The sequence below is a fragment of the Phoenix dactylifera genome, chromosome 15 (assembly GCF_009389715.1).
Source record: "Phoenix dactylifera cultivar Barhee BC4 chromosome 15, palm_55x_up_171113_PBpolish2nd_filt_p, whole genome shotgun sequence".
Taxonomy (NCBI): Eukaryota; Viridiplantae; Streptophyta; class Magnoliopsida; order Arecales; family Arecaceae; genus Phoenix; species Phoenix dactylifera.
In genome coordinates, this window is record NC_052406.1 from 8,773,007 (window position 1) to 8,792,000 (window position 18,994).

The 18,994-nt window shown below is 38.2% G+C and overlaps 2 protein-coding genes across 2 annotated transcripts; one reads left to right on the forward strand and one right to left on the reverse strand.

The window, feature by feature from the left end:
- The first annotated feature begins 3,543 nt into the window (after positions 1–3,543).
- LOC103714811 (FCS-Like Zinc finger 13-like) lies at positions 3,544–5,128 on the forward strand. Its single transcript, XM_008802227.4, has 2 exons — positions 3,544–4,191; positions 4,657–5,128. Exons 1-2 carry the CDS (start codon positions 3,692–3,694, stop codon positions 4,814–4,816), a joined length of 660 nt encoding a protein of 219 aa, XP_008800449.1. The 5' UTR covers positions 3,544–3,691; the 3' UTR covers positions 4,817–5,128.
- Positions 5,129–8,083: 2,955 nt separating this feature from the next.
- LOC103698716 (oligouridylate-binding protein 1-like) lies at positions 8,084–17,684 on the reverse strand. The gene is made up of 12 exons (XM_039134350.1): positions 17,378–17,684; positions 16,004–16,065; positions 15,512–15,614; positions 14,326–14,402; positions 14,180–14,241; positions 13,978–14,065; positions 13,696–13,771; positions 13,589–13,619; positions 13,083–13,202; positions 10,591–10,676; positions 10,039–10,212; positions 8,084–8,712 (listed from the first exon to the last, which is right to left on the reverse strand). Exons 1-12 carry the CDS (start codon positions 17,489–17,491, stop codon positions 8,434–8,436), a joined length of 1,272 nt encoding a protein of 423 aa, XP_038990278.1. The 5' UTR covers positions 17,492–17,684; the 3' UTR covers positions 8,084–8,433.
- Positions 17,685–18,994: the final 1,310 nt, after the last annotated feature.

Here is an 18,994-nt window from a genome sequence, read left to right on the forward strand (position 1 = left end):
GCTCCCAGAGTCCGCTGCACGTCAGATATTGTCCTTTTTTTTTTTTTTTTTTTTTTGCTAAAACAAAAAGGGAAGGGACAGGCCCACCCTCGCGTAGCAGCCCCCACTGGGCCCCCATCCCGCCAGAAGAATGTTCGATGCAGGCAGAAATGGCCGTGTGTTGGGCACCCTGGCCGGTTTTACTCATACCCTTCCCATCCGTGGGCCCAACTCGGTTACCCCTCTAGGCTCCGGCACGAATACCACATGTGAGTACGTCACAACTGGCACCACCGAGGCTACCAGTAGAGCGATACGCCCTTTCAGACCCCGTGTCCGAGCATGGAGCATCCGGTCTCCACAATTTAATCGACGCCCGTGCGTTTCGAACTCGGAACTACTTGGTTGAAAGTAAGGGCTACCACCTCAGTGGTCAGATATTGTCCTTCTCATCACCAAACCAGGGAAGCATGTACTCACCTGAGCAATAGATAAATAAATAAATAATCCCCACGATGCTCAAGGAGAACAAAAAAGAAATGAATCACCTTCATTAGAGATTTCATCAAGGATTTAGTCCCTCTAAGCAGCTCCATTAATAATTTAATTGTTATAAGATCAAGGTTGTCATTGTCACATTACACTAAAGAAATACCAACTAACCCAAAGCAAGCAAACATAATAAATCTGTTGTATTATATAAAAGGCAAGGCAGCTCTATCTGAAAGCGACCTGTCACTAAATCCGCCAAGGCTGTTCTTTTCAGGACAGCACGGGACTAATATTAATATGATTATTGTGAGCTGGAGCTGACTCAGAACTCTAGATATCCACGAATAGATCGGATTCGTCTCTAGATCCAGACCCAATAATTTCAGTTATGGGTTTTAATTAGACCCAAGATCTAACTATTCTTCCCCGATGTAGACTCAAATGCCCATGCCATGTTCGGATTCAGATCAAATCCGCTAACTAAATGAACCGGGTACAGATTGAATTATTAATCCAAAACCCATTATCATCCTAATTATAAGAAGATATTTAATTTAATGTGGTGGGGGATATTAGTTTCAACTAAAGAGGAATCTGGAATCCAGGAACATATCATGAGGAAAAGTAACACCATGTGGGTCCTATTGGGAACTAGGGGCTGTATCTGTCACACCAACCATTTAGTATATATTCCCCAGCATTCACTGGTGTAGGACGTCCTCTCTGTGGGTCTCACCCTCCTGCTATGGGTGAGTCTTACCAATGGTAATAAAAGACACCATAGTTGTTTATACACACACTTCTTGCGACGCCAAAGATCACCCCTCTACATTCATATGAGAACTGCGTTTGAGCTGCATCCACATGTCTATTTGAGGGATGGGATGCTAGGTGTCTGAAAAATAGGTGCATTTTGCATGCATTCCTCGGCAATATATGCCTTTGAAAATCCTAAACCCTAAATCCTTATGGATCGGATAATCGGATGATCATCGTATCTAATCTTGGCCATTTCATAGTGGGTAGTATTAATTTTTAATTTTGTTATGATTAGCTGTAATTACCTACAATAGAAGAAAAAAGAAAATTCATTACCCGATATTTTCTCCATCAATAATAAACTATTGTCTTATTTTTTATTTTAAGCATATATAGATGTAATCCTAGAGCGGTAGCGGTAGTGGATCGGGGATGGATACCGAAAGCTACAACAGCATGGGAGAATTATTTCATCCGTGTGGTAGACTTGCAGCGAAGGGTGGTGTGGACCCAGGCCGAGGACTGAGGTGGGCCTTGGTGTCAACCTCGTGGGCCCGTCGATGGCGTGGAAGTGGGCATCGTTTAGTGGAAGAGTGGGTCCCACACTCGTCACGTGGGTGGGGAACACCTGACAAATGAAGCTCCTGCACGTATAAAGTTACCTCCGGAGTCATTGGTGGGCCCCGCGGACCGATGCTACGAAAAGACGAAAATGCGCTCCTTCCTCTAAATTCCAGGCGGCCCAGTTGTTTGAAGCGTACTTACAAGAATACCCTTCCACCAACTTCTGCTCAAAAGGGCAAAAAAGAATTGATAAAATAAATAATAGAGACCATGTACGCATATCAAATTGATAAAATTATTTTTATTCCACTAACATCTTACAATCACAATGTAGCAAGAAATACTAGAACTTGTAAGGTTGAGTTGAATTTGTCCTGAACCTTATATTTATAATGTAAATTTTATTAATTTACCTACAATTTTAATCAAAAACATGGTGGATTGTACTATTGTCAAGCATACAGAGTAATTACTTTTTTGAATTTTAAATTAACATTAGGTCCTCTAAATTGAAGATCCATGTCATTGATTATGATTTATAATAATTAGAATCAAAATTCATATGCTTTAGTCATCTCTAACCCATGAACTATAGAGATAGCAATTGACAATTGTTACTATACTAATATGATAAAATATATAAATTAGGTATCCATCTTATCGATCATAATGTACACATATCATATTCATATAGATTGGAGTTAAATAAATTTTAATAAGTTAGATCCAGTAAACATGCCCTCGTATCAACATAAGTTAAAAACCACCAAGATGTACATGTGATTTTTTATTTCTTTTCAGTGGTACAAATTATTATCAGTGATGTTGATTTTATATTTTAATACTTCATTTTAGAATTAATAGTAGTAGACACTCTCTCATCTTAAGAAGAGCATAATCCATCTCATTAAACATTTATATAATTGGTTATAATTTATTAAATTTAAAATATTTAAAATGTAAAATAAATACAATTGATATTTCATTTGTTAAAATGATAACAATGAATTTTAAATTATATATATTTATAATTAATATATATGTGTGTGTGAGAGAGAGAGAATTTGTTAATTATTAAAATATTTATAGGGTATCCCAAAATACTGCCCAAAGGGCATTTTTGTCACCCGGTCCCTTTTGGCCCCCGGGAATCCGACCCCATCCTTTTCCACCCTTGGATCCGTGTAGGTCGGCTTCCAGATCACACCCAACGCATGTCACATCCGATGCGTGTCCGTCTCTTGTCCCCTCCTAATAATTTCTCCTTCCCGACCTCACCCTTCGATCCACGCAACCGGCACCTGTAGGCCCTTTCCGGTCACCCATCTCAATCATTGGTGGTGGCCGTGCGACAGCCCCGTCATCCTCCCAAACTACCGATTTAGTTTTCAAGTCCATTTACACGCGCTGCTTCCACTCCTAAACAAAATGCAACCACCCGATCACCTCAAGTCCAAGCGTCCTCCCCGTCCCTTGGACGGCGCAGATTGGTGGGCGTGTCATCTCTAATACTAACAATTTTTTTATCAAAAATAAAAATATCGTACAAATATATACGGATAGAACTAAATAAATAAAAAAATAGTTTATCTCAAAATGTATTGGATAACTCCGCCTCTTTTATCCAGAGGTGGTTGGCCAGACTAACGTTTCCAATGCAAAAGCCTCACAGGTTAAACGCCCACCTTCTAGAATCTCGAGCCCATGGATTTCAGCACCCAATAATTCAAAACCGGTTTCGGTTCCCACAGAATATAGAGAAACAGAAACCAACCACAAGAAAGGGAAAAAAAATACTGCTGAAATGGAGAGAAATGGAGGCCTTTAAAAGGATAGAAGGGAACCCAATTCCCCAACTCACTTTCTATATCTAATTCTTGAACTCAGTTCAGCCAGGATGATCCAGATTTCCCGGCCAATGATCCGGAAGCTACGGGAGCCGATCGATGCCGGCAACTGGGCCTTCCGGGCTGCCCCGAGCCCGGCGAGCCCACGGAAGCGCAACCCGCTGTCGCCCAAGGGGTGGAAGAATCGGGAATCGGATGGCATTGGGCTGGGCATCGTGGCGGCCCTCGAGAAGACCGGCGGCGAGGTTTCGAAGAAGCTCGTCGCGGGTGCACCGATGGTGATTACTTCTCCGAGGACCGCCGGAAGACGGCCGATTGGGTGTGCGGATGTGGGTGAATTCGGGTGCAGCAGAAGATGCGCCGCCACAAGTGTGTGTTGCAGTACGGGGGCTAAAGGTGGCGAGGATTTGAGATGGAGGGAGATGGGTCACTCTTCTGGGTCAACTCACGAGGTCCTGGAAGATGCTCGGGCATTCCAGATAGCCGATTTTCTCAGTTATTGCTACTTGTGTAGGAAGAGACTGCATGGCAAAGATATATACATGTACAGGTAATTGCACTTTCAACCTACTATAGTTTAAACTTTTGGCTCATGGAATAATTTCGTCTTCTCTCTTCTTCTTTTTTTCTCCCTGTTCTGTTCAGTATGTGACTTCCTTTAATTTATCAAATATTGTGTCCTTATATATTTGTTTGTACCACTCTATCCATTGAATTGTTTCATTATAAGTTCTACGAAAATTTAATCATGTTATATCCTAATATAGCTATATTGACACTAATCTTATAGATCCTAACCAATGTCTTATAAAGCTTATGATGATCACAAACTATTCTTTGATAGATTTAATCTTTTACCGGGTTTTTTTTCCCATTTTTTTCCCTCCTTAGATTCAGGAGCAAACTTTAGTCCATATATGTATCTCTGGCTAATCGACAGACAGTTTAGACATATGTTAATAAAATTATACTTGGCATGCTGATTGGAGTTCAATTGGTTGTGTGTTTACGACAGAGGGGAGAAGGCATTTTGTAGTATCGAGTGCCGGTACCGGCAAATCGCAAGCGATGAGCACCAGGAAAAATGTGGATCAGAAGCTTCAAAGCCATCTGATGTCTCGAGCTCACCCCACACCGGTGGCCGGCTCTTTTTCACAGGCATCGTTGCGTCCTAGCACTGGAAGCTATCAATGGAGGACTGTTGAGGGAGGTTGATGGCTGTGATGGAGGCACCAGAGAGCATGAGAATCAGCAAGTGGACACAGTTCATACACGGCAATGTTAGCATAAACACGAGGTGGAGTAGTATCAGCGTAGCAAAATTTTGGCAACATGAGCTTTGAGATGTAATCTATGATTGGGGTTGAAGAAAACAGTATCCAACTTTGAAATTTTCTCCCTTAATGTTTGGGAAGATCATTTGCTTCATATCATCTTGTTTGATATATATTTGAGGGAGTAGAATGCATAGGATCATGTTATCAAACCATCTGCCTTCCAACCCTCACGCATGCTGATTTCGGTCTTTATGACTGCATATAACTGCATGATATAATCTCATCCTGGAAGAGAAAGTTAGCAGGACTCTGGTAGTATTTGAGGAAGAAAATGGTCGTATCTGACGGAGAACCAGAAGAAGATAAAGCTAGATGGAGATTTCCACTGATACGTACAGTTATTTAGATGACTGGAGAAAATACGTAAGCAAACTCGAAATGGGTCAGATCCTATCCTATTTATTTGGATTACCTATGTTAACGAGCCATAAAAGCGAAAATAAAGTGAATCTCAAAAAGGTTCAACAAAAAACTTTTTCTTGGAAATTCAGGAGGAAAAATATATAGAAAATACTATCCAGTAGATGAAATAAACATAATAACAATAATGATATTTCGAGATATTAAAAAAATGTTTTTTGTCCACCAAATTGTTTATAAATTATTTTCTATTGACAAATTGATCAGAAATTCTTGATTATTTAAAGATTTTATCTGTATTCAGAATTATTACCGTCTAATTTCTTACAAATGAATTATGCTAGTTGCTGTTGATGGTGGCATTGTTCTACTGTTCATTGTTGTATGTACCTCTTGCATACTTCTAACACATGGATAGATATATAAATATATCAATAATGCTATCATTATTATTTTTGTTAGTTTTTGAACTTTTAATCGTCCAAAATCTTTTTGAATTTTTTTCGTCAAAAAAATATTTTTGAACTTTAATCCATTTCTGATATTAAACTTGTGGCTATGTAAACAATTTCTCCAATGTTATATAATTTTCTGAAGAAGAGCAGAAAATTTTTTAGAAAGTTGACATTGTATTTATTTGTCAAGTATTCCACTGGACTGATGAAAGAGCACCAGTAATTTTCATTTTAAGGAAAATGGTGCAAAGCACCACCCTTTCAATTAGATTTTGAAATGATAAAGGGCAAAAAGGAAAGAAGGGGAAGAGAAATGGAAAAAGAAAAAGAAAGGTAGGGGCAAAAAGGAAGTACAAAAAGCAAAGGGCACCCAGCTTAGGTGGCCCAGGATCTCGGAAAAGATGGCAAAGCTCGGATCCCATCAGCATCGGTTATCTGTTAATTAAGTGCTCAGAAACTAAGAGCATGTTGAGTATTCTCTAAAAGAATACTTTGTAATTTTTAAAATAAAATAAATATTTTCTGATAAATAAGTACTTAGTGACATTATATTATATAAAAAAAAGGCTCTGGGAAGTTAGGAGAGAAACCAGATAACTTCCCCCTCCATGTATGGATGTTCAAAGAAGAAGAAAGGGGAATGTAGACTTTCTCGTATTTGGCTAGAGTTAGGAAAGAAAATGATAAAGTTCCCATCTTCTTTTTATCACTTGAATGGGTAAATTAATGAAATATAAAAATATGTTGTTATCTTTCTTTCCGAGTCCTCCCATTTGTACGCTGCAGTGAAGAAAAGAGAAAATAAGAAAAAGGGAGGATAGAGAGAGAAAAGAAAATCTTATTTGGATTCACAGGAGGGAATAGAAAATAAATTTATCCAAACCATCCAGCCTAAAAATAAAAATGAAATTAGAAAAATATTTTGAGCAACGAGCTCCTATTCTCTTTGAATCTCTCTATTTTCAGAAAAAAAATTGTGAATTCGGAGAGAAGTAACTTCTTTGTCACTCTTGTTATTAATCTATTTTTTCTTATTTTTAACCAAATGAGAAGTACTTGATTTCTCTCACCATGTTCTCTTCTCCTCAATCCAAATGAGAGCAAACACAATTGCAACGAGAATTTATTTCTTTCTACATCATTTACGTCATGTCCATTTCTTCTTCCTTTAAACTACGCAAAAGAGGAAATGCCCTCCTATTTGAATATCTTAATCCAAATAAGCTGTCAAACTACTGCAGATGCCACCCGATTTTCCAACAATCTGGAAATGAGATACGACAGCCTACTAAAAGGCCGGAGCGGGGCTTAAAAAAACATTATTAGGGTGTCCCGAGCTGCACAAAAGTTATGGTATAAAGATTATTCGGTTAATAACTATTAAGAAATTTAATAATATTAATTTTAAAATATTAATAGAACAGTAATTTGAAAAACTGATTTCTCAAATAAGGGAACGGACAATACCGTTACAAACCAGATTCAAAACTTCGCCAAAGTAATTAGACAGGATAGAGCCCAAAACTCCAAATTTGGTCAAAGTCTCACAATTATAGATGCACTTTCAATCAAGCTCTTTCACCGAGTACCATTCGCGACCCTGGGCACATACTTGGAATATTTTTGCACAATGGCTCCAATTACGCTGAAATAATCATGTAGAAGAACGCAATTGGATGAGTGCAGCCCACCATCCTGTACATTGGCAGCAGGAATCAATTTGACACAAGAAAGCAGCAGCAGAAACAACAGTGCTTCTGAATGCTACGAGTAGCATTTGAACCTCGAGAACAAATTTAATCAATCACTAGATGCAAACGAATCCCCCATTTTGAGCCCGAGAACGTATTTCACCAGGTGGAATAACTAAACCATTTATTCCCAGCTAAAACAAGTTCCGGGAAAACCACCATGGAACAAAACAAAACCTTGCAATTCGCTCTCCGCTCTTGACCGAAATTAGCTTCACCAGGCATGCAACCAAAAGACCAAGGCCGAAAAATCTCAACACAGCGTAAAAACACGGAGAAGCAATGGCTGATCGTAGATTTTAGTGGACCCTACAGCCCTGATGGAGCTCTCCTACAGGGAGAACACGAGCCTCAGATAAATCGAAAAACCATGCAGAGCCCCAACCAAAGTACACGGTATCGTCAGTCACACATTCTGAAGTTGCAGAAATTCAATTAGAGAATGCGATGTTAACTCCGGTACTTTTTCATTCCATAATACTGCTTTTGTACGCAACACCACCTCTTCTAGGTGAAATCAGAAAGAACAGACGACAGGATTAGCACAACTCTTTTACAAAAAGATAATGTTATACCAGCAAAACTATAGAGGAATGACATTGAACCCCTGCGGGTCAAAGAAACAAAAACCAAATAAGCAAAGGAAAATAATAAAACAAGAGTTCCCCGATTAATTTTTATCATCACTACGAACACTCCGCATATGTCTACATTAAAATATATCCATACAGTCATACAAGCATGCAAGGGGAACAGCACAACCATATAAAAGCATAATAGAAGATTTTAAGGTATGGAATAAAGTAGAAAGCAGCAGTAGAAAAGAACTTCCAAGATTAGCCCCAGGTGCAACATAAGCCTAGTGGGAAGCATCCATCGCTCTTGATAACTAGTAATACATGAGCTGTTGTGCTGCACTAACGTTCTGGAACCCCCCATCATAGATAGCCTGGCTAGCTCCAGCACCCATTCCCATTGCAGCTTGCTTCAGGGCATGCTGACCCTGGGCATGCATCAGTGCCTGGCTGGAACCCATCTTACTCAATGCCAGGGAACGATCATAGGCCAAGAGGTCGGTTGCTGAGAGTCCAGGAAAGGGAGCTGCTGCAGGAGGGGGCAACGGATTTGAGGCCGCCCCGGGTGGAGTGGGTTTACTGCCCCAGGAGCACTGCAAAAATAGAGAGAAAATACGACTGAGCAAATAGATAGCACATGCGAAAGGTGATGGCTCTTATAACACTGATATTCATATACACTGGAATCAGCAATAGAAGTTGTGATACAAAGCAAACTTATCGCAGATTGCTGTCACATCATTTCATCATTGGAAATAGGATGATAAGTGCATGTGGTCAGATCCATGCAGCCCATATTCGCAGGAGCAACATTGGTTATCCTAATAAACATTCTGGCAAATAACAAGCAATATTCTTGTGGAAACAAGTATGCAAGAATATGCAACTCAGATGAGGCTTCCTAACCAAAGCCCAACCTATCTGGTTCTAAAAACCTAATTGCACCACAGACCACCGAACCGGGATGGGCATTTGAGATGAAAGACTGCAAAACAGGCCCATTCGGTTAGCATTTAAATGCTAGATACCACTTCACAATCGTTGTGCCCCACCACACCCAACCCTCACTTAATTAGCAAATCATGAGGATGATGAATAGCAAATCATTAGCAATATAAACCCATTAATTAGCAAACTGTCTCTTTTCTCCTCTCTTAATAACATCCTCCTTTTTCAATCACTCCTTGTTTATTATTCCGAATAGTTTTTCCCTATCCAGACTATATCTGCAAGTTTACGATTAATATTACTTTGATACATCTAGAAAGAATGAAAAAAGTTAGCGATAGACCAAAAATCGCATCAGTAAGAACTTTGGCCCTAAACCAAGCGGAATGAAAGAAAAGGATTCATATGGCTGACCCTAATGATGTTTCAAATTAAGGCTTATGTCGAATTGAGCCTTATATACCTATTATCATGAATCGGACACGTACTAACCAGTCTTAGAACGGCGAGTGCTTCCTGACCTCCAAAAGGTCCCAAAAACAGCTGCAAACCATGGTTATGGAGGAACTGTCAAAGGGTTCAGGTTGGGCATTTCAGGCACGAATTGGCACCCAAAACCCCAATTTATCAAACCAAAAATTGGGTTGACACCCTCCCAGGACTTCCTTGGGGAAACTCAGCAAATTTGCACCAACTGGAAGGTGTTTTCAAACTGAAAATCGTATTCACTCATGACCAGAAATAATCATGATTCAAACATTAACTCACAGAACACGTAACTAAGCCATATTTCCCTTTGCCTCCCCATATCCTTCTCTAATACACATATACACAAGATGTCAGCCTAAACAAACTGAAATCATAAAAAAATGCAAAAATATATTTCCAGAACTCAAATCCCTTTCAGCTACATAACGAAAATCTTGTTTTTTGCTATCAAAAGACCATTATTTAAAATAATGAAACTGTACCTTGATTGGCTTTCCAGCAAGAATTCGTCCATTCCCGATCTGAATAGCCAGGGCAGCTTCTGCATGGTTACTGTATCTCACAAAACCAAAACCTTTATCCCGTTGTACACGAACCTCTTCAATCACTCCAGCACCAAGGGCATGGAAGAGGCGGTGGAGATCAAGTTGTGCAACCTGCCATTTATTTGACGTTGAAAACTTAAAAAGTAAGTTCAAATGATCAATTATATTGGTAAGTCAAGCCAATCCAGACACATCCAAACCATCATAGTATCTTGCTCAATTTTGAATACATGCTATTGAAATGTAAAATGAATAATGTTCAAGGTATCCATTTAAGGCAACAGTATAGATCCTCTTGTGAAAAGTGTAAAATTAGTTGACCATTGAACACAGAAAACATTGTATATTTAACTACACTCATACACTGAGAGGATGACAATGTAATATGAATGAATAGGGCTGTATGGCAGTTGTTGGGAGGAAGGGCCGGCAGCGTATGTGCATATGTATTGAGTGAGAGAGAGAAAGAGAGAGAGAGAGAGAGCTTGCCTCATGAGCAAGGTTGCCCACATAGACAGTTGTGTATTGTGGGTTATTCTCTGGACCATCCTCAAATATATTCTCCTGACCATCATCTGCACAAGGAAAAATTTGGTGGGTAACATGTTCGTACTAAACTAGCAAAGATACAATAGAGTTAAAAATAAGTGCAAAGTATAAGCTAATTTTAAAATTATCAGTCAACAAGAACCATATAAACTAACTGATAGCGAAATTAGTTAAATGGACTTTTATTAAAATATATATTAAAGTCAAACAAGCCCAAATTGAATTTATTTCAACACTACAGAATTATTCAGTAAAATAGGTACAGCAAAATATTTAATAAACCCTTCTCCAATCAGTAAAACCATTAACAAAATGGCCTAGATACAGTGCACAAAAATCAAAGGCAATAGGATAAGATCTTATCCACAAAATAACCGTGGGCTTAAACGAGCTTGGCAGGTACTTGTGTTAGGCACCGTTTGGCAGAGCTTACGGAAGTAGAGCTTTCAGAAGTAGAATTTTTTGAAGTAAAACTTTTATAAAAAGCTATTTACTGTTTGGTAACTACATTTCTAAAATCTTATGAAACTTTAATGTGTTAGGTAAACAAACTGAGAAAGTACTTTTGGTATAACAAAATGACCATAAAGGACATTGCATAGTATTATACAACTAAGCATAACCAAATATAATATATATTAATATATAAATATATAATATAGTATAATATTACTATAATGTAATATAATATTATATACTATGGCATAATAATATAACAAAATTTGATATTATATAACATAATATATCCATATATTATGATATAATGTAATATAATATTATATTTATAGTCTAATACAATAATAAAGATATAAAATATTATAATTATTATCATTATATATTAATATTATCATTTTCTATAATTATTATATTTTATCATGAGTATCTTGATCCAAAAAGAAAACATTTTATAACTCAAACAGCTTTCTGACATGGCCTAAAAGTGCTCTTCCAGAGAACTCCAAAATGGAGTTTCTCCTAAAAAGCTGTTTTAGCTTTCTAGCAAAGCTAAAACAACTTTCCGATTTTTTTACCAAATATTCTATTCCATCTAAAAGTGCTTTTTAGCCCTCCAAAAGCTCTACCAAACGGAGCCTTAGTTTACTTTTGGTACAACTTTATCTCAAAAAAATTTCAACTAATTTATAAGAAATAATCCAGCCATGCTCCTTTCTTTGCATACAACTAACATGCTCAGTTCCTTACCATATTGAAACATCAGTTTTCTGTGTAATATATACTAAGTCAAAGGAATGTGAGTCAAATATATATAAGTAAAAAAAATTATCCCAGAAACTAGTGCATTAATAGGGACCAAAGCCAGATTTATCCTGAAGAAGTTAATTGAGCAAACAGACAATACAGGTTCCTCCTAGAAACTGTCGTACCAAGATATGGTCAAGGGTGGTAATGATCGAGACTTCTTTAAATATTGTTAGATATTAACCAGAATTTTGCATAAACCGTTATTAGAACTAGGTTTGTTTATAATTTGAGAATTGGTACATATACCTGATCGCAACTATACATACTGCTACATAGCCTCTCCAAGTCCCACAAGCTTCTGGCCTCTTCCAAACAATTGCTTCTAATGTTTCACTTTTAATCTTATTGTTCTCTAATATATATACACAAACATGTCTGCACATGTGTCTGTATTATGTATATACTTCTGTATGCATATTGGTTATCAAGCCAAAACCAGCAAGAAGTCAAAAATAATCAGAAAATTCCAGGTTGCACCTAGCTTAAAGAAATCCAGACAATGGAAGTTTCGAGTTTAACCTAATAGCATAAAGAAGTTTCACATAGCCATTTTTGTTTTGAAACATATTTTAGAAATATATTGATACAGATGCTTGGACACCAACTTTTTGGCATTTAACCAGGTTGTAGAGTATAATGTCATCTGTTGCACAATTTAAACAAAATATTTTACCAAAATATTAGTTTTAAAAAACTGCAAGGAAATTGTAAACTAAGTCGAATTCAGAGAAATTGTAAACTAAGGAAATCACAACTTTCTACCGAGAAATTTAAAATAAAAAGTTCAATCCCTAGAGTTCCCACGCAGTCACATAACTTTAAAAATTGAAATTGAAGAAGTTGTTTTCATCTAACAAATCTTCTAATGCTCAACTCATCACCTGCAAGATGGGTGTGCATGCATGCATATATATATATATATATATATATATATATATATATAATGTGAGATCTATATATAATGTGAGATCTAAATTCTACAGTTAATAAAAATTGATAGTTACAAGAAAATGTTCATATTAGCTGCTTCTAATATAACAAAATAAATAAATAAATGTTGCAGTACAACAGGAGGTAATATGTAGCCTCCTGGTCTCAAAAAGACAATCATAACCATCATAAAGCTATATTGCAACGTTGTCAAAGAACAACTTCACAACAATGCTCACCCCCTGATCCATTTGTTAGCTCCACCACACTCTTAGAATCTGAATTTTGTTTGTCCTCAATAGCATTGGCTCCCTTTGTAGCCCAGTTGCAACGGATCTGCCGACTGCCAAGCCACTTACCTGCGAGTTGTGTGCATATACTTAGTAAAAAATCAAGTTTACTGTCATCAAAAATTATTTTTGGGACGAGAAGGTCAATTCCTTGTCCGACTTCATATCGCAAGTCACATTTTTCAAAAGTATATAAATAAAAAAAAAGACACAAACCCTCTTCTCGTAAAATTGCACAATCGTAACAAATTTGTCCTAAGTCCAAGTACACTTATAAATTTTATATGACAAAAAACATCCTGCAAGCTTCAATGGCAGTTGCAACATAAATCAACTTTTAAGCTATGACCCAAAAAACACATACGAATGAGAAAAAGTTGCCGCAGGGGGCAGAGAGGGGGGGGGGGGTGCAGGCAGATGAACACTAGTATTCTAATGACAGAAATGCAACATACCAGTTAAATCATTTATGGCACTTTGTGCATCCTGTAAACAGAATAGTTAGGGTTATTTTAATAGCAAAGCAAATCCAGAACACATAATCATATTTTAACCAACTCACCTGTTGATTTCGGAAAGAAACAAAACCAAACCCTCTTGAGCGCCCAGTCTTTTGGTCCCACATAACCCTAGCATCTCTGCGATATAAACAATAGCTTGAGTGATCTTGCAGATGGGAATTGACAAACTAATATCAATCTTCCGCATAGAAATCAAGGTTCTGCGTAATTAGTCATGTGCATTACGCCATAAAATGTACTTAATTGATTATTAATTGAGCGTATGGTAAACAAATACTCCATCAAATTATATAGAACACACAGGAAGGTCACACGAAGCTTACGAGCAGCTGGGATATACGGAGAAGCATGCAAATAGGGTTGCATCTGTGACTTCAGGGCTAAGGTCACCAACAAAGATGTTATAATGCCCTGTATATCAATAAAAAAAATGGCATGGTCATTTTTTTAAAAAACCTGACACTAAGATGCCCTGATGGATTAAAAAAAAAAGAAGGAAATATCAACAAAACAAATTCTTAAAACCTGATGTGTCCTCTCTTTGCCCACTGGCATATGCCCAATTAACTTTAATAGGCTGCCCAAACCTGAAAAATTTCACACAGAATGAAAATGAAGAGAAACTTGCAAAACAAGTCATAACCATCAACACCATAACATATGTTACTTACAGCTGCCTCCCATTGAGTGTTACAATTGAAAGTGCAGCAGATCGGCGGTCATAGTAGTCAACAAAGCCAAAGGATGACTGCAATAGTGAAATGAAACTTTAAGGACCATTTTGACAACCAATTTGACATAGATGGAGTAATAGCACAACAGATGAACAAAATCAAGAAACATAAGTCGTAAGCAATGCAGAATACAAAAGCATTTGGAAGACTTACAAACATGCCTAAAAGTTTCATCATAGAAGCAATCAGATTAACATACAAGCAGTGATATTATGTTTGGCAAAAGCTACTAAACATTGAATCTTAAAGTAGTGAATGAGCTAAGTTAGGCTTGAGCACATCCATATGATAGATTGTTTACAACTGCAGTTGGAAAACATAGGCTACTACAGCTACAAATTAGAGTGAAAATCTTTTTTCCGCTTAACCAACATACCCCCCCCCCAAAAAAAAAAAAGGATACAAGAATCTAAGTTTTGATCTTCTAATGCCAAGCAAGTATTTATCGATGCAATCAAACATGTATCATCAGTAGCAAACATTAAATAGTTCTCATTCCATTCTTATCAGACTGGTAACATAAGTGGGGCTCCAATTTTTCATAATCCATCAGTGAAGAAACAACTAGCCCAATAAAGCAGCAAGCAGAAATTTATGTAAACAATCCAACTATTGGACAAGAAGATCCAAATGAAGAGGTGGACCTAGACAGGGTAATAGATAATATCAAATATGTTTTTGTTGTGCTTTGAGTGAGCATCACACAAAAAAAAACTCCAGTTATTCCTTGAACTGTTGAAGCCTGCTAACTGATGTGCTACACTAGTCCAGTAACACCCAAAAAGAGGATGCAGCCAAATTGCATATGACAATCTCATTTTCCATGCTCTGCTTAAAGCATAATCACATGATAATGTCTAGTTTACCATGAAGAGCATAAAACCAAAGGAATGAACTCCTTTTCTAAGTGACAAAGTACACATGAGTCTTTTTGCATAGTGGACAGCCACTTCAGCATCCTATGAGAGGCAATGCAATCTAGGAAAGCAATGCATTTTTTCTTTAAATGCCTTCAATATAGATATGAATGCGCAGACAGATGCACTAAATAATATATTAAGTAATGCAACTGAACTAAAAATGGTGGAACTCAAACTAGTATATCTTAACAGAGAAAAATAACCTTTTCTTTCCTAATGAGCTTGCATCCTTCAACCGGACCAGTGCTCTGGAAAACCTCTTGGAGAAGTGCTTCAGTAACTTGAAGGTGAACATTGCCAACATACCTGAATTTCTCTCAGAAAATGAACCAAGGGAAAAAAAATGAGCACCATAGCCAAAAATCAGGGAGGACAGGCTGATAACCATATTGATGAAAAACATTGTTGAAATTCTGGAAGCACGATTTCAAAAACTTACATTGCAAGCGCAAAAATAAACGTTGTGGGGCTCTACTATCTAACCTAGCAATACCGTTTGGAAAAGCAGATCCATATTCTTGGAATGAGGAAACTTAAACTCAAAAATAGCAAGTTTTTCATGATTAAATGTCGAGCTAACTACTTAAAAAAGCATGAAACAAAAAAATAGAGGTATATAAGGACAACTGGCATAGTGCATATTAAATTTAAAATTGGGAAAAAAATAATACAAGGAATGCCCCAACGACACTCACACACTGCGGCATGAACTTGGATCAAATCCAGGAGGCAGATTTCCACTTAGGATTGGCTCTATCTGCAAAAATAAAAGTGTAAAAGAACAAGGAAAAAGAACAAGAAAACCCCAGGTAAAAAAATTAAAAAAAAAAGGTGCCCCCCATGAAAACAAAAAAAAATCACCAAACCTACTGGATAGCAGAAAAAAATAAATAACATGACATGTCAAAAGAAAATAAACAAACTCCAAACTAAAGTACCTAATCTCACTCTTGCAGTCTCAATTTACCAACATAAATGGATGCCAACATGCTAAAATAAGTGGTTTTTTTTTTAAAATTAACCTTCCTATGTCACAGCACAACCTGTGAAAGCATTAAACACAAAAAACCCAAGCTAAAGAAGAAACAAAAGTAAAGGACAGGCCTGGAAGTTAACAGACTGCAGTTAAACAGTATCTAGTAAATTAAAATGTAGAAAAAGTTAAAATTAGACCCATACACTTGTACAATCCTCAGTCGTTCTAGACTCAAAGACAATTTCTGCCTCAACACATTCAATAGATTGGATATGGTTTTTTTTTTTTTTTTGTGTGTGTGTGTGTTGGGGGGGGGGGGGGGGGGGGGGGGGGGCTAACTCAGAATTTCTAGAAAAGTTTTTCCCAATTAAAACATATCAATGCAGCATTGAACCAATTTATGGGAATATTAACTAATAATCTTTTGGAGAAAATATATTCATCTGAAATATGATTTTCACAGAGCAAACCCACTTCGAAGCCTCAATCTACCAAGGGAAGAAATTCTAGCACCTATCATCCAGAGAAAAAGAACCTCAATTTGTGTCTAAATAGATAAGTCCACTTAAACAAAAGAAGAAGCAGTCAAAAAGCAACATGATGCTCCCACAAAATCCTCGACCCAAATTCAAGCTCTCCCACAAGCCCAAAATCATATATTTCTGAAAGAAACAACAAGAATATACCCCAAAATACAAACAAGGCCACAAATCAATGCAACTAAATGCTAGTTAAAAAAAAAAAAACAGTTTCTAAATCAAACCACCTCGTACCCAAAACCACAACCAACGAAGCAAAATTACTTGGAAAACCCACCTACAGCAGGAAGCAACAAGCAGAAAATCAAAATATCCTCAAACAAAAACCCTAATTTCGAGGCCCAATTGAAACCGCCTCCAAAACCCTAGGCGCCAAACGAAAACCCTTGTGTACCAGAACCATCCACAGAGAAGGATACCAGACGGAGAAAAACTCTAATCAGAAAACAAATAACGCAAGAAATCGAAGAAAGAAGGCATTTTTAACAAGGAGAACTCCAAATCAAGGGCGAACGATCTCAAAGGAAAAGAAGGGGCTTCGATTAGTGAGGAACCTGAGGGGCAGCCAAGAGGCCCGGGTGGTGATAAAGAGACTGCTGCTGCTGCTGCTGCTGGAGGAGAGCTTGCTGCATCAAGGCCTGCTGCTGCTTGAGCCTTTGCGGCTGCATTGTTCCTCGCCCTAGGGTTCTTCCGGAGAACGGCAACGGCTCGAATCCGATCGAATCGAAGGGCGAGGGTTCGGGCTTACAACTAAAAAAAAAGAGAGAAAAAAAAAAGAAAAAGAAAAACCCTCGAAATCGAGGGGAAAATGGGGGAGAAGGGAGGAGAAAGCGGGGAGAGCGAGGGCTCGAAAAAGGGGGGAAGGAAAAGTCTGGAAGGGGGTGTATTTAACGATAGAGCACAGTGGAGCGGAGGACGGGAAGAGATGTGATCGAAAACTTAGCAGCGGCTCGGAAATATCTCGCGGTTCCGCGATATATCGAACTGCTCCCGAAACTGATCCGATCCGCACATGAACAAAACGGTGGTTCGGTGGGACCGGGGTGGAAGAAAACCGAAGGGGTTAAGCAGCGGTCCTTTCACGTTCTTGACTTCCTGTGCCTGTCCGGCGTAAAACAGTGGGCCGACAGGGCCGTGGTAGAAGACAACCGGATGAATTTAGCCGTGGGCCTTTGTCGGAATTCGATACGGAGCGGTCTTGAGTGAAACGATGGACCGGAAGGAAACGGGTCGAAGAAAACCGGCCCATTGCGTCGGTGGAACCTGTCTATTTTCAGCATGGTTGAGGGCCTTTGGGACCCACATCTTAATGCATTGTCTCAGAGAATGGATGGATGTAATGTGTTTCGCCGATTTTGTTAATTTTTATTTTGTTTTAAATTTGATGATTACATTTTTGTTTTTAGGTTGTTGTGCTTGTCGATTTTACTTGAGCAGGAATTAAATTAAAATTGTTATATCTATCTAAAATAATCTTGTCCATTGCACATAAAAATCGGAAAGCTAGGGAATTCTGTAGTTGGGATAAAAGGTTCCATTACAGATATAAAAATAGAAGAAAAGGGGGACTTGCAAAGTTAACTTTGTTAAGTGATTTATCTACATATCAAAAGTGGGGAAGAGAGCCACCAAGGTGGTAGCATGGTTGGAAAGAAGCTATGATTCCATCAGAGTGACTCAGATTCAAAACGCACGGGCATCGATTAAATATGGGGATCGGATGACCTCCATCTGGTTTGTCCGGTGGAGTCGCTATCTGGTCCGACGATACTGAGGTAGTACTGGAGTGACGTACTCACACATGGGGTAACCCACGGGTCGAGAAGGGTACGAGTAAAGGATGGCCATCTCGTTTACCCGCATCGAACATTTTCTGGTAGAAGGAAGGCCAAGTGGAGGCCCCTACGTGCATGAGGTTTCCTCTCCCTCTCCTATTCGTAAGCAGGAAAAAAAAAAAGAAGAAGAAGAGAGAGAGAGAGAGTGTGGAGAATAGGTATTTCATATGTTGGGTTTCTCTTCACCCATTTAATTTATAGGTGGGGACTAAAAGGAGAAGATAAAGCCCCATTTCTCCTCTTCTCGCCTTATCAAGGTTACTTGTCACGCCCCCGAACCCGTCACCCGGGTCCGGCACGCGACCGGCCGCATGAGCCCTAGAGCAATGCCCTAAA